Source organism: Tachypleus tridentatus, chromosome 1, assembly GCF_004210375.1.
Source record: "Tachypleus tridentatus isolate NWPU-2018 chromosome 1, ASM421037v1, whole genome shotgun sequence".
NCBI classification, from domain to species: domain Eukaryota; kingdom Metazoa; phylum Arthropoda; class Merostomata; order Xiphosura; family Limulidae; genus Tachypleus; species Tachypleus tridentatus.
Genome location: NC_134825.1, coordinates 83,364,207 through 83,378,888, shown reverse-complemented (window position 1 = coordinate 83,378,888; position 14,682 = coordinate 83,364,207). Strand labels below are relative to the sequence as shown.

The following is a 14,682-nucleotide window of genomic DNA, read 5'->3' as shown; positions in this document are numbered from 1 at the left end:
GAGGTTCTTTCACTTTTGTAAACTTTGACTGGGACCTCTCATTTCTTTAGGCTGCACACTCGTATATTCTATAATGGACCTAGCAGAACAAGGGGTTTTTTGTTTTTAGGGTCAATTCTTCTCTTCTGTGAGCTTCTTTTTGTAAGTTGTTATGGTGATTGGGCCATGTTCTTTCTGCTTCCTGTATTTTTTTACTGTCTCTCAGACCTATCTCTTCTTTGATGCTTCCCTCGCTGAAGCACGTTTTTAGATGTGGACAGGACTTCTGACATGACATCAACAAGTTCAATCTTCTCAATACTTGTTCAGCTATGTTCCATACTGTCTATTCCATGGCTGTTTTTCACCAGGCATCTATGAGGCACTCATTCCAGGATCTTTTTGCTTTTGGGCATCAGACATAAACTTCTATACCAACTTGCATCAAGTAGATTTTATTGCTTGTCTTGGTGACAAGTTGCCTCTCTTAGCCAATCCACATTCTATCCATAGAGTTAATTTTCACACTCCCCAATCTTTTGTGGAATTTACTTTTGATTGGACAATGCCATTCTTGGACACAGTTGCGACCCTTCTTGACTTTGTGTTCTTTCTCTTATAGTCTCCTATTCCTGGCTGTCAATTTTCTCAGCCTGGTATGGTTTCATCTCTTTCTGTATGCCTTTTCCTGTATTAATCTTTTCTCTTTCATCTTTGTTTTTCACACTTTTCTTTTTCTTGGGCCCTATTTTTGGTTGTTTTTTGTTTTGGTCTACATCACATTTACACCCCTTTTCTTTCCCTATTATTCCTTAACTCTTATGTATCTCTTCTTCCTCAAGGGATATCTTCCACATATTCTCATGCAGGAATTATGCCTGACCTGCCACCTGTTGAGCCAGGCTTTACAACTAAGTGAAGTTCTTCTTGCTATTTTATTTTTGCCATTCTTTTTTCTTTGTCTTTTGTAACATGTTTTTTTGTCATTGGTCTTTCTGCTACTCCATTCCTTCTGGCCATTAGATTGTGAACAATCTTTATGCCTTTTTTACCTGACTTTTTGGTATTTGCATTGACTAGTTATTAGGAGGTTTTGTCTATGGCATTTTACATTTCCCAGTATCACAAGGTGTTTTACTCCTGTTCCATATACTCTGTTCTGTTCATTCTCCTGTACTCCTTAACCAACTGCTATGTCTATTAGGAAGTTTAGCAAGGATTTTCACCATCTCATATTTGCCCCATCCAAGCCATTTCTTTTTTTTTTTCCTTCTTATTTCTCTTCCTTTTTTACCTGTGATTACTGTTGTTCAGATTCCTGCCCTCTAGATGCCTCTTGTACCCCTCTTTCTGGACTGATCTTTCCTTTCTCAGCCTTTGTTCATTCAGGAGACTGACTATACTTCTTATATATTTCTTTTTCCTTCTGTCTTTCACCTGTTGGACTTTTCAGACTCTGTTTGCCTTCTGTGTCCTGTTGGACTTTTCAGTATGTCTTTACACAGACTTCTTATTTAAGTTCCTGTATTTATCTGTTTGCACTGTGGTAGTTCTCTTTTTCTACTCTTAATGGATGTGTCAGTTACATACTCCAGTTTGTATGTTCATCAAAAAATGTGAATACTTACTATCACATATTTCTTTACATTTGATTAATCACCTTTTTCATTTTCTTACATGTTTTCTTTGCTAGCCCTAAGACAAGCTCCTTTAGATGGGCATGTATGCATTCTCCACACATTAATCTCTTCTTGTACACCTTTTGGCTGTTTTATCTTCTGATGTTTTTTAGCTTCCACAGGCCACCATTCTTCAACCTCCCCACTGTCTTTGAGAAAAATGCTTACTGTTTCTCTTTCAGGGCCTCTTTTTCGTATAATAAAATCTCACCAGATGACTGATGTTGCTTCCCAGGGTATATTCAAAATCTGCATTGAGCAAGGATAATGGAAAGCATGCACTTACCCAAAAGCATACCATCTGCCCTGAATTTACCGATGCCTAATATGAGATGGGATGTTCTGCAAGTTTACTTGAGGTATATGTTTATCTATTTTTACTTAACTCACTGATCTACATTGTACCTATTCCATAAACTATTGTGGAAAAAGCCATCACCAGAGAAGTGTTCCATCAGCATCTATGGCTTGTACTTGCTGTCTTGTAAAAATAGGGTTTGTGATCATCCATTACACAGTCTCCACTAAAAGACCTTTCCAGACTGAAGGACAAATGGGGGGGAATACAGGTACTGTTTTCGAGTCTCCCATATGTCAGTTTCTTCTCTTCACTCTTTCATTGAGTGGAGCATGTGAGACTCTTGCCACTTAGAGTTTCTAACTGCTAGATTGATGGATCATGGACAATCCTAACCAATTGGACCCAGCTGCTGGGGTTAGACAAAGGAATACCTATACAATGAGAAGTTGGATAGTTGTAATGCTGTCACTGTAGTGTTGGTCACCTGTCATGTAAAACATATACTTCACTCGTCCACTTCAGTCCTTTTCTTGCTACCTGAGTCTGCTTATTAGAGTTGAGGTGAGCACATGCTATATGAATGTACCCTTCTACTACAGCCAGAGCCTATTCAGTAGAATTTAGGTGTTCACGTATTGTGTATAGACTAAGACCACATAACTATAATGCCTTCATCCTGCAGCTGGAGTAAGTCCTGTAGTCTGACAGCAGAGTTGAGGTGAGAACATGTTGTACAACAACAACTGCCTGTGTGCAAGTTTGTGGATGTTCATGTTTACATTCTCCCTGTTCCTGTTTCACATGTGACTTCTTGACCTTTTACATTTTCCTATATTGACATATATACATCTATATGAGGTATTAAGTGATCTCCTATGGGTGTGCCTCTGTAGATTGCATGCCAAAGAGAATCATGTCCTGTGGGCTTCATTTAGGCTTTTTCTGAAAGATTATCATTTAGGTAGGTTTTGCACCAATTCAACATGAGATCCTAGAGATGTGTGTGTAGAGGTGAGGTATTCTTTTAGAAGTTTACATTTTCACAACCTGAAAATATATTTCTGATAGATACTAACATCTTCACACAAGAGGCGAGTATCTATCAGAATACAGTTTCAGGAGAAGAAAATGTTAACTTTGATGACCTAAAATTTCATTATGGTTTTCTTCCCTATAACTCATTTAGTCTTTCTCTCTTCAAGAAAGCTCTATTGCTATCCCTGTAACTTTTCTATTAATATAAAAATCTATGTGTTGTTGAACTGCCTACCTTGTTTGTCTCTCTCTCCCTTTTCAGAATAAAAACAAATATATTTTTGTTGTGCCTGCAATGTTGCTATTACTATAATATTAATATGTTGATACACTCTCTCTCACTGCTTAAAGTTATGAATGAGGATTGTATGCTGCACCTGTAGTTATGCTATTAAGGTAACATTTAGGAATCTCTGTGTGGTTTATCTACAAATTGGGAATGACAGTCTTTCTCTTTGACTTTTTTTAGTCAGGTATCAAGTTTAGAACTACATAAATTAAGACAGGGGATAGAAAAGAATGATAATTCTCAATCCAGTGGAGCATCTGATGAAACCGAGCCATTTGTTAACAGCCCATGTCCATCTTTGGAGGTAATATCAAACCCTTTAATAATTGTTTATTCAGTTAGTTTTTTGCCAAAATATATAAAAATTCACTTTTAATGCATGTGGTATTTAATTACCTGATTTCTTAGATTTTAAAAAAAAAATATTAACAATGAGTAATCAATTTCATTATTTTATATCACATTGATAAAATAATTGAAATATTGCATTGTTAATTTGTATGAAAGACTGTTTTTACTGAGCTATTATTATTCTTTCTTTCAAAATTTTTGTGTTTCCAATTGACTTGTTGAACCTTTTTTTTATTTTTATCACACTTTGTATTTTTTTTTAAAGAATTGTACAAACAACTACAGAATAAAACAAAAATTGATAGCTATCCGTATAATTGATTTGAATGCAAATGTGTTTTTCTTTTCTCATGTTATGTCTCCTTTACATTCTCCATACTTTTGGAATTTCTTTATAAGTTACTGTTATGAAAAATTGGGTAATTTTCATCTCTGAGAAACCTTAACAGATTTTTTACTGATATGTGTTTAATACCATACTTTTTCATTGAAATTCATCATAAACTGCTTAATCCTTGTAGATCACAGAGAGAAATATCCAGTAAGCTGTAATAACTTTATCTTGAAAAAGTTGGAATAGTAAAGAATGATTATAATGTTAAACTTAAATGCCCTCATTATGCAAATATCAAGAAAAGATATTTACTATTTAATTACTAAAATAGTTGGTTTTGCACATTTAAGCTTAAAAACAGCCTTGTTTTGTGACTAGGCAGCAAGTCCACAGTTTAAGTTACTGATGGAAAATAACATTCAAGTGTGGCCACCTTCACCCGAAACAGTGCCGCCTTTACTGTGTAGAAAACGGTAAATTTGGATCGTATATATATATATATATATATTCTGAATATAAGATTTAGTGCTTTGAAAGGCTTGGTTTGGTTTGTTTAGTAACATTTTATTTATTTTTAGCTGTGATATTAACGAAATCAGTTTTTTTTGTTATTTAAGTATAAATTTGATGATACATTATTTAGCATGAAGATATTGAGAAGTAAATTCCAAATTTTTCATTTTGCAAAGTACTTATTGGAGGATATCATTTGATAAAAATTTTTAAATGACCTTGAATTTTGGAGGGGTGTATAATTACTTCATACCATTGTTTTAACAAGTTTCTTTGTTAGGGTATAAAACAGTTAAAACCTATTTTCAACTGATGTAAAATTTTGCTTTTTTTTTGACTGGCTGCTTACATTTGTTATCACACTTTAAATGAACCATGCTAAAATATTATTAAATTGTGATTGCACATTTTAGTTGAAAAATGTTTCTTTTTACAAATTTTGTGGGCATATTTTTTCTTAACTTATTACCCAAATTTGGTTATTGCTGTTATCTGAATAACTTCAAAATATTATGTTTTTTCAATAACTTCAGTTTTCAAAACTGCTTAGTTTTTTACAACATTGGAATTTTTCAATGAATTTATTAGAAGATTGGTTAAGAATCTTAACATTGTTACTTTTGCTTGCATTACATTTTGGTATTTTTCAAGAATTAACCTAATTTGACATTATCTGCAAAAGATTATTTTATTTAGTATGTGGAACTTTGGAACATAGGCAAAATTAATTGCCTTTAAAAAAAAATTAACCTCTATTTGGTGCAAATATATTGGTATATTATCATTGAACATAGTGGAAAGCACTGTGCAGATTAAGGCTGATAGACTGAAAAGTTCGATGATAGTAAACATTACTAGTATATTCACAAAGATTAATAAGTATTTTTGATATTATAGAAAGAAATGTCAGGCTTAATAATAAAATGATTTATTGAAACATTTTCTGCATTTCTCTTCATACATCACCTGCAGCTCATTTTGTGTTACAGTATATTATGCAGCAGTTTGCTTAATATTTTTATTGTAAATCTTCATTGAATTAAGAGTAAAGTGTTTTATTATGATGTGTTATCATGCAGATTACCTTATTGTAGAGAGCTTGTTTTCCAAAACATAACTTATCTCACTCTAACAACTATTATTTGACTGCTATAAATGTGAGAGGAGGTAAGTATTATTGGAAATACATTTTCAGTTTAGGAAAATTATTTATTTCTATAGAATTTATCTACAGTGTCATGTACATATTGTTTAGACATTATGTTTATTTTGTTTTTTGTTTTTCTTTTATGGTTGAACCAAAACAACAGAAGAGCTGTAAGTTCAAAGATTTCTGTCATTTTTTGGTAATATAGTGTTCTTGAATAATCCTTAAATAAAGTTGTTTCAAATATTTTCTTCCTTTATAATAGTTTTTTTTTTTTTTTAATTTTACTGTTAATGTTTAAATTACTTTCTTCTAAGTGGTAATGAAATCTTAATGTAAGATTTGTTTATCAGACTGATACAATATGCTAGTAAGCTTGTGTATCTTGATAAATTTATTTAAATACTTGTCTATTTATTAACATTTCTTAACTGATTACACAAGGTATAATTTAGAGGTAGTCATGCAAATTAGTATATTCTGAGGCAGATTTTAGTATTAAGTTCAACGTAGTGTTCTAATTGAAATTATAGGAACAATTGTTGAAAGGCATGATAAGAATTAAAATTAGTGATTTTATTAGTTTAAATGGGATTTTGTGTTAATTTTAAAATTTTCAAGAAATTTATTGTAAATAAAAGTAGGTTTAAATCTTTATTGAGTATAACTGATGTTTATGACTGAGAGGTTACATCTCCTACAGAGCCTTCACACTGTGCCTTACTTCTGTCCACCACACTGTGATCCTGCCCAACACACTCAACAAATTTTAGAGGCTATGGAGAACTACTATCTCCATTTAGCTAAGGTTCAACGCTTATCTTTGTTTCACAGGCCTTGGGGCCAACCTATTTGTGTAGGAAGACATCTACCAGGCACATTAGATCTTTATAAGCGAAAGGGTGTTACTCAGGGAGAAGATGACAATAAATCTATTCCAAAGCCTTTAAAGAAAAGATTTATTGCAGAGTCTGATGATGAGCATTCAGAAGAACTTCCTGGCCTTCAGGTTGATTGTCAAACAGTTATAGACAGTCATGAAGACACATCTTTCCTTGCGCTGAAAAGAAAATTGCGTTCCAGCGCCAATTCTGTTGTTGTTCCAGCCGAAAATTGTGATGAAAATTTGACACGTGATAACCATCTAGTAAACTATAGAAATAAGACAGTTAAGAATAAAACATCTATCATGTCAGATGAAGCTCTACCAAAACAAACATCCCAGCAGCTTTCTCGAAAAAAGAAAGGTGATATAGATGGTAATGGAGAAGAGTGGTTGGAAGCCAGCAAGAAACCAAAGGCATCACATATGTCTAAGGGACCAAGGAAAAGTAAGTTAAATGTAGAGAAAGAGAAATACAGTAGACAGAAAAAAATAGGTAAACTAGAATCATTGGAGATCATTTGTGAAAATAACCTTGAAACAAATAAAAAATTGAATTCCTGCCTTGGTTCTAAAATAAACGTGGTTCAAAAAGAAGAAAATAATGTCTTCTGTGATAACCTCAGTATTCCCTCCAGTACTCATGAATGTGGACTTGGTAAGGATATAAATGAGGTTCTGTTAACTTCTTTAGGTAAAAAAAGTAAAACCTGTGAAATCCGACATCTTTCTCCTAATATTTTGGAAAATCCTAGCCATGAACCTACATCATTTGTAGAATCAGAAAGTCAGAGACTGATAATTCCAGAAAGTCCTCCAGAAGTAAAACCCCAGTCAACAAAAAAAAAGATTCAACTGTTTATAGACAAAAATAAAACTGCAAATACAAGTTACAATGAATCGACTGCCCTTTTACCCCAAATTAAACATTCTTTTGAGAAGTCTGTTCCTGTAGTAGCAACTAATTCTGTTTTCAAGAAGGAAGCTCACAGTGAGTCTGCTATAAAAGATGAACAAGTATTTTGTATTTCCAAAAGCTCATTTGATAACTTACTTCTAGAAGATACAGAAAACACAAGAAAATAATTATCTGGTAAGTATTTAATATGATGAGTTTCATATGCATACAGCTATGTATAAAACAAAAATTTAAACCAAGTATGACATATAAGTTTATTAGTTAGCAAATTTAGTAGATCCTTCATTTGCCACATAATAATAATAAATAATGTTTGAATAACATTAAACAAGGGTTTTGTAAACCATGGTCAAATATTGAAGATTGAGTTACTCACATTATTACTTCTAAGTTATGCAAAAGATAGTAACATTATATTTTCTTTTCTTTTGTAAATGTTTATGATTTTAAATGTTATGACTTACTGCTAATTGGAATAAGGGATAATAAAGTGGTAAGAAAGTAGTCAGTGGCTAATTGAAATTCAGTTCATTAATGGGGTGAGAATGTGGACAAAGCCATTAAAACCTATCCTGTAGTGAGATGATCTGCATTCCTTAATATTAAACCTGTTAATCTAATTCAAGTAGAAAAGAGAAGCTGGAGGTTTTTAGTAAAGAATCTTTCATTAAATTAATAGTCTGCTTGAGGAGTGCAGTACATTATTTGTGAAAAAAAAGTGGATGTGAGGTGGTGCAGTTATCATTCACTATCTCACTTTGCTGTAGTTTCAACTAACAAATGACAGAACATTTAAATTTGTAATGAGCTTTTTCGTATTTGACAAGTAGTTTAGTGGAAGGATAAATTCTAACTATATTTTCAAAAATCTCTCACTAAACAGTGCTGACAAAAACCTTAATATTTGTTAAGGTTTCACACAAGTGTACCATGGGAATGTCAGATATCAATAAGCATGACAACAATTACAGTATCCAAGCATGAAACTTTCATATATTTATGCTAACAACAAAAAATTAATAATTTTAGTTACTTGATTTATATTTTAAAAAGTATGATTTGCATACAGGTTTTACTTTTTAATTTTACAGAGCAATTTTAAAATAAGATAATTAGATGGTGTTCATTTTGAGAAACATGTAGGAGTTGACCAGGAAGCTCATTATAAATCCAGTTGCTTATCTGCCAACAGTACAGTGACTGAACGTTTTTTTTTTTTAAGCCTCTTGTCACAGCTGAGTAGACTGAGAAGTTTGAGAAGTTAAACGGAAATCTAAACTTCATTTGCACTCTTTCTGTAACAGTTAAGGATGTTTCTGGTTGATACGTTACAATTAAACTGTAAATAACATTATAATGAAATATCATGGCTGTTAGACTTGCTATATGGTAGGAAAGATAAATTTGGTTACCAGGAGGAGTGAGGTGTTTGTTGTGAAGAGTGGGAACAAAATCTAACAGGCTTCTAGGAGAAGAGGAGAAATATATTTCGTTGCAAAGAGTAGAAAGAAGATCTAACAATTGGGTTCTAGGAGAGGAGGAATATATTTGGTTGTGAAGAGTGGAAACAAAATCTAACACGTGTATTAGATCATGCTCTTGGCAACTTACCATTCAAATGCTAGTTGCCATTAAGCAGAAGTATATTTATGATAACTGTGCTGTGACTTGCTAATTAGTAATGTTCAGAAATTCTGTTGTTTAAGGTTTATTACTTAGTTTATGCTGAAAAATGTTTTTATGTAAATTGTATGCAACAGAAATAAAGATTTTCTATATGATAATATACATTAAAAAATGTATATTGAAATAGCTGTCTTGAAAACACTGCAAGCTAAAATTGCCATGATTAATGCATATATTTTTAACTTGACACTTCTGTTATTAACATTAGTTTTAAACTGTTGCTTTCTTCCCTAGTTTATGGGTATAGTTTTCATATAGAACTGTGTTTATGCTTGTGTAACTTATGCATGAATGGGTTTTATTTCTTATCTTTACTTTAACCTTGTTTATCCTCAATTTTATATATGCCATTTTCCTGATCACCCTGTGAAATATCTTGTCTGCCTTAAATAGCAGATTTTATATTAATGTACCATTCAAAGTTTTTGGAAATAATTAGTTTGGATGCCCTGTAATAGAATTAATAAAGAATTCCATGTAGTGACTTCAAAGCTCATGTATTTATGTTGAGAATAATCTTTCTCTATGAATATGTATATGATAACATTGATGTTTTATAAATGTTAATATACTTGCTTATGCCAGTTTTGTATCTCAGACATTTCAGATTTTTATTACAGGAAAGAGCAAAACATAATAAATTGTTTTAAACCATTTGTATTAAGAATGATTTGCCTATCTTATAAGTACGGAGCATTCTACACACTATTAAAATAAACTCAAGTGATGGAAGCCGTTAATTATCTAGCTACTTTTATTTTTACAGTTTTCTCAAATACAGATCATAACATTTATATGTTCAGTTTTTGCCACTGCCACTTTTGAAAACCAAAAGAGAAAATGTTATTTTTTTCCATTACTTGTATGACACATGCACGTACTAACGAATCCATGCTATGAGAGGGACATACATTTGTGTGTATGCTTAGCAACTCTTTCCATTGAGGGAGGAAATAAACCCCAAAAGAAGAAGCACATGACCATTAAAAGTCAAGTGTAATTCATTTGCATAAGAAAGTCTTTATTTTTAATTTATATTACATTTCCTTTTATATTTCAAGGAAAGGGCAAGTCTGATAAGGAAATAGTTTGCAGAATATTAGTTGAAGATGTTTGCTATTTAAAATAGTAATGCTCTTGCAAATTATATTTTATTCTTTATACACATGTCAACACTTTATAGATTGAAACTTAATTGGTTGTAATTTTTGTTACTTGCTAATATAAAATGCATGGAACTTTTATCTAAAGAAAAGAAGCATGCATCTTACTCAACTTGACAGAAAAAAATGTTACACCTAGTGAGGTCACCAAATGTTTTGCCGTATTTTATGCCTTAAAAGATGCTATGTCGTGGAAGACACCCTAATTTTGGAATGTCAGTTCTCAAAAAAAATTTTTTTTGTCTCAACAATCAACACCTTGATGTAGCCTTGACTATATTTCAACCTACTGAGCAAATACAGTCAAATACATCATATTATTCACAGTATATCGATAATATTAGTTAAATGTTTTATGCTATTGATAATACTTGTAAGTAATGATATTATGATCTGTACGAGAAGCTGTTTTGAGTAGACCCTAAGCTAACCTCTTGCCTTCACCCATCACTTTTGTCTTGGAAGATGCATGGGAATTTTTCAAGGTATTTTTAAAGAAAAGAAATCCATCTTACAGGGCATAAAATATGGTAGTTGTATGTTTGTGTCAGCTTTATCTTTTAATTCAGTGTTCCCACCTTTCTGCCAGTGTTTGTTGTGTATATAGCTTATTAGGAGAAGTGTATACTTCTTTAGTATCAATTCTTAAGTTAGTTTCTTCAAGAAGCTTACCCATTTCACAGTGAATATAAAAGGAAACAACATTTTTCACCTATTCATAACACATGTACAACTTTCATTAAAATGTAATCTTTCACAATTATTTTTCTTTTTTCACTTGATATTTTTACAGACCAATGGTTAGAAACTGTACTTTTAAATTAGTTTTCTAGATTTCAGTTGAAGTTTCTGCTACTGAGAGTTGTCTGAAAGGATAGTGAATGTCAAATCCTAATCATATTTGAAATATTTAATATATGATTGTTCCATTTTGTAAAGGGTAGTGTTTTTGTATGAAAATGGTATACACTGATATTGGTGTTCCTAAAATGTGCCAACAGAAATTTGCCAAGCAAGTGATGATCCAAAAACAGATGTAGCTTGATAATATGAACACAATTACAAAATAACCTAAAAGAATTGGGCAGTATGAGGTAAATATTTTAACCCAATAACTTAAACTGTTAACTACTAAGTTGAACCAGTAATACATCAGTTCTTTCACAGCAGTATTACACAAAAAAATTAATTAACTCTATTTATGGCTTTATTGTGTATTTTAAAACACTTTATTTTGTATTGTGAACACAGTTAGTAGTTGTGTATTGTAAAAAAAAAAAAAAAAAGTAAATACAAAGCCATTATTCAAAAAGAACTTGACATCCATAATTACAATAACATGGTAATATGAAATGATTTAAACAAAAAGGATACAATACTGTTTAGTTCACAGTGACAGAGTTCTTTCTGTAGGTATTCTGAATTTCTTTAGATGTTTTATTGTGTTATTAGTTTTTCCATTTCAAAAAAACACAGTAAGTTAGCTTGTGTGTGATCTTCATTGTTTTCCCTAGAATGTTTTTTTTCTTTCAGATTTTCCTATTACTTTGGGTTTTAATTTATAGTCTTGTAAATTTCATTTGTATTTCTTAATTTTATCTGGTATTTGACTTGTTATGCAATCATTGTGAATTGATAAAGTTTATTACAAAATGTGTGATTGCAAGACGTGATAAAAACATTTCATTTGGTTTAATTTCTTTATAACTGTTTTCTAGAGGTCATATGAACCATGAATTAAAAATATAATATTTGTAATTTGGCAGATAAGTTGGTCTATGATACGAGATGAATGAAATATTCTGTCTCTGTTGCTTAACATGTATAAGCCAGACTAGCTTCACTTTGGAAAAAACTAAGGAAATTCAGTCAGTATGTGTAAAATCTCTATAGTCAAAAGCTTTTATTGTTCCTCTAATTTAATTAATTTTTAAGTCTGTTTTCTGTGTTGAAAGCTGTATTGTACATATTCAGCCTGAAATGTTTTGGTAGGAGACAACTGAAAAAACTTATCCTTTATTGTTTGCTTAACTTGTTATCTTCAGGGCTAATGAGATTACTCATGAAATTGAGATATTTCAACTATGTTTAGTTTCCACTTTGTCAGTCTAACCTGATTTAAAAAAAAAAAATTATTTGACCTGAGGTTTTTTATTTTTGCATGACATCTTCAAAATCATTAGTTTATTAGCTTTGAGTTACAAGTTACTTTAATACCATTGAAATTTCATGTAATGTTATTATATTGTAGTTTGTGTAGGCTTTTCTTGTGATGTTTATGTAAAAGTTTTGCCCAGTTGGAAATTTCATATCTGTTTGTATTGATAATGCTGAAAATTATTTCATCAGCTCTTTGTAAAGTTATTCATAAAAGTGAGTTTTTTAATGCACATTATCATGTATATCATAAAACTAGCAAACCAATAGGTTTTTCAACCTATGTGCAAAATACTTATTTTTTCAAGTAAACAGCTTTGAAGTTTCAATTCATATGGTGTATAATACAAGAAGCATAAATGTTAGATGGGTTATGTTATGATTCACATAAACCGTGTTTTACAGAGTTTGCATGTATTTCGTAATTTTAAAGCATATATTAGTTTTTTTACTTGTTTTGTTAGCAATTATTTTAGAAATGATAAAGTTCAGATATTAAATAAATGTTTATCACAAACTGTTGCATCTAAGATGAAACTTTTAAGTAGTCTGTTAAAAATGTTTAAGAATTAAAAGATTGTATTAGTTCCTGAAGTAAATGTACTATAGCTGTTGTTATCTTCTGATGAAATACTAGCTAAGCTAGCCTTTCTGTGACTAGTTTTATGTAAAGGAAGTTTTTCATGATCATTTGCTTATTGTGCAACATAAAGTAACTTGACGTCTACTGTATTTATATGAAACTTCTTGAAGAGCATTTTATCTTTTCCAAAGTATAACAAAATATTTTTCACAAACTCCATTTTCAAGGGAGGGCAGGGAGCTAAAACATATTTTAAATGTACATATTTAAGCATATTAAATAACACATTTTTCTTTTGTTTTCAGTCGAGTTGTTGGTTAACCTGTTTTTGAGCATCAGTGTTTTAAAGATACTTTTAGTAGACTACTGAAGTTTATAATATGATTTATTTTGTTGATTGTGGTTTAAATTCAGTATTTTATTAAACATTATTATTTTTGATTTGTGTGAAATTACAGTTGGTAAATGTTAACTTTTTTCTCCCTCTCAACAATTTAAGGGGTGATCATTTTGAAAAATCTTGAACAGTATTGTCAGTTATAGATTTGTATTCCACTAAACCGTACTGAGTTAGTGATGTTTACAGATGTTATTCAAAAAATTATATTAATTAGTGGAAATTTCAGTTTTGATGTTGATGTGGTTCTCTATGAACTTAAGTTCACAATAGAAAAACTTAGTGTAATTTTATGTAACCATCTGAATGTGATAGAATTTTATGAAAGTTCTGTAAAACTGTACCATATTTTAATTAAATAAATTTTATTCTCAAAGCTATGTATAAGATGGAGAGTATACTTTTGTGTGTGCACAGGTGGGGATTAAAGTGTGCATGTCATGACCCTACAGAGTGCAACACAATGTGGCATTGTGTATTTTGTCAGAATTATCAACTATTAAATTTTCTGTAAACTGTTGATTTAGTGACAGTTTGTGGTAGATGACAGTTAAATACCAAATGTGATATACAGGGACACCAATAAACTATATTTGCATTTCAGAATAAGTCAGACTAACATTGTCATTTCACAGACATATCTCAAGCACAAAAGACTTGGACATTGTACTAAGAGCTTGTCACATTTTCTGTGGTTAAGTATTGCAAATTGGACGTTATAGGCTACATTCCTTCTTCAAGCTTGGGTTGGCCCAATGGACCATCTCTGTGCATATCTATGGAGATGTGTACAATTGAAATTTTAGTTACTACACTAATTTTTAATGTAATATTGTGCTTAAAGTAGAAAATATTAAACTATTATTTGTAGTTAATACATGTGACAAGCTACTATATACTGTTCTGTACACACAAGTATAGTATAAACGTTAGGGCAAGGCTTTTTGTGTTGGTTTATATAATTTTCCTCTAAAAGTTTGGTTAATGTTAATATGCCCTTTGGCAGTTTTTATATTTCATGAAACTGAAAACAAGGCACATGCTTAAAATGGCAACAATGGTGTGTACATATTTCAGTAAATGATGTAAATATTTGTATAACATAACTAAAACTATTGTTACAGTACAGTACACACCACCAACTTGTAATTAGTTTATCTGCATTTAAATTGTATATTATTGTCATGGCACACTGCTGCATAAGCTGTACAAAGATCAGCAACTGCCACAACCAACCAGTTGAAGTTAAGATGCAATGAGGAAAGG

The 14,682-nt window shown here is 31.2% G+C and overlaps 1 protein-coding gene across 7 annotated transcripts in view; it reads left to right on the top strand.

Annotated features, from left to right (window-relative positions):
• LOC143253872 (uncharacterized) overlaps positions 1 to 13,796 on the top strand; it is a 50,981-nt gene extending 37,185 nt beyond the window's left edge. For 3 of the 7 annotated variants that reach the window (XM_076508393.1, XM_076508412.1, XM_076508402.1), the window contains 4 exons: positions 3,464 to 3,587; positions 4,347 to 4,441; positions 5,792 to 5,827; positions 6,332 to 6,465. In XM_076508393.1, the coding sequence (XP_076364508.1) occupies positions 3,464 to 3,587; positions 4,347 to 4,441; positions 5,792 to 5,827; position 6,332 (256 nt within the window). In that variant the 3' untranslated portion in view covers positions 6,333 to 6,465. Of the gene's footprint in view, positions 1 to 3,463; positions 3,588 to 4,346; positions 4,442 to 5,791; positions 5,828 to 6,331 lie in introns of those variants that run through there. The other 4 variants (XR_013029882.1, XM_076508384.1, XM_076508375.1 and 1 more) reach the window with 4 other exon arrangements.
• The last annotated feature ends 886 nt before the right edge of the window (positions 13,797 to 14,682 follow it).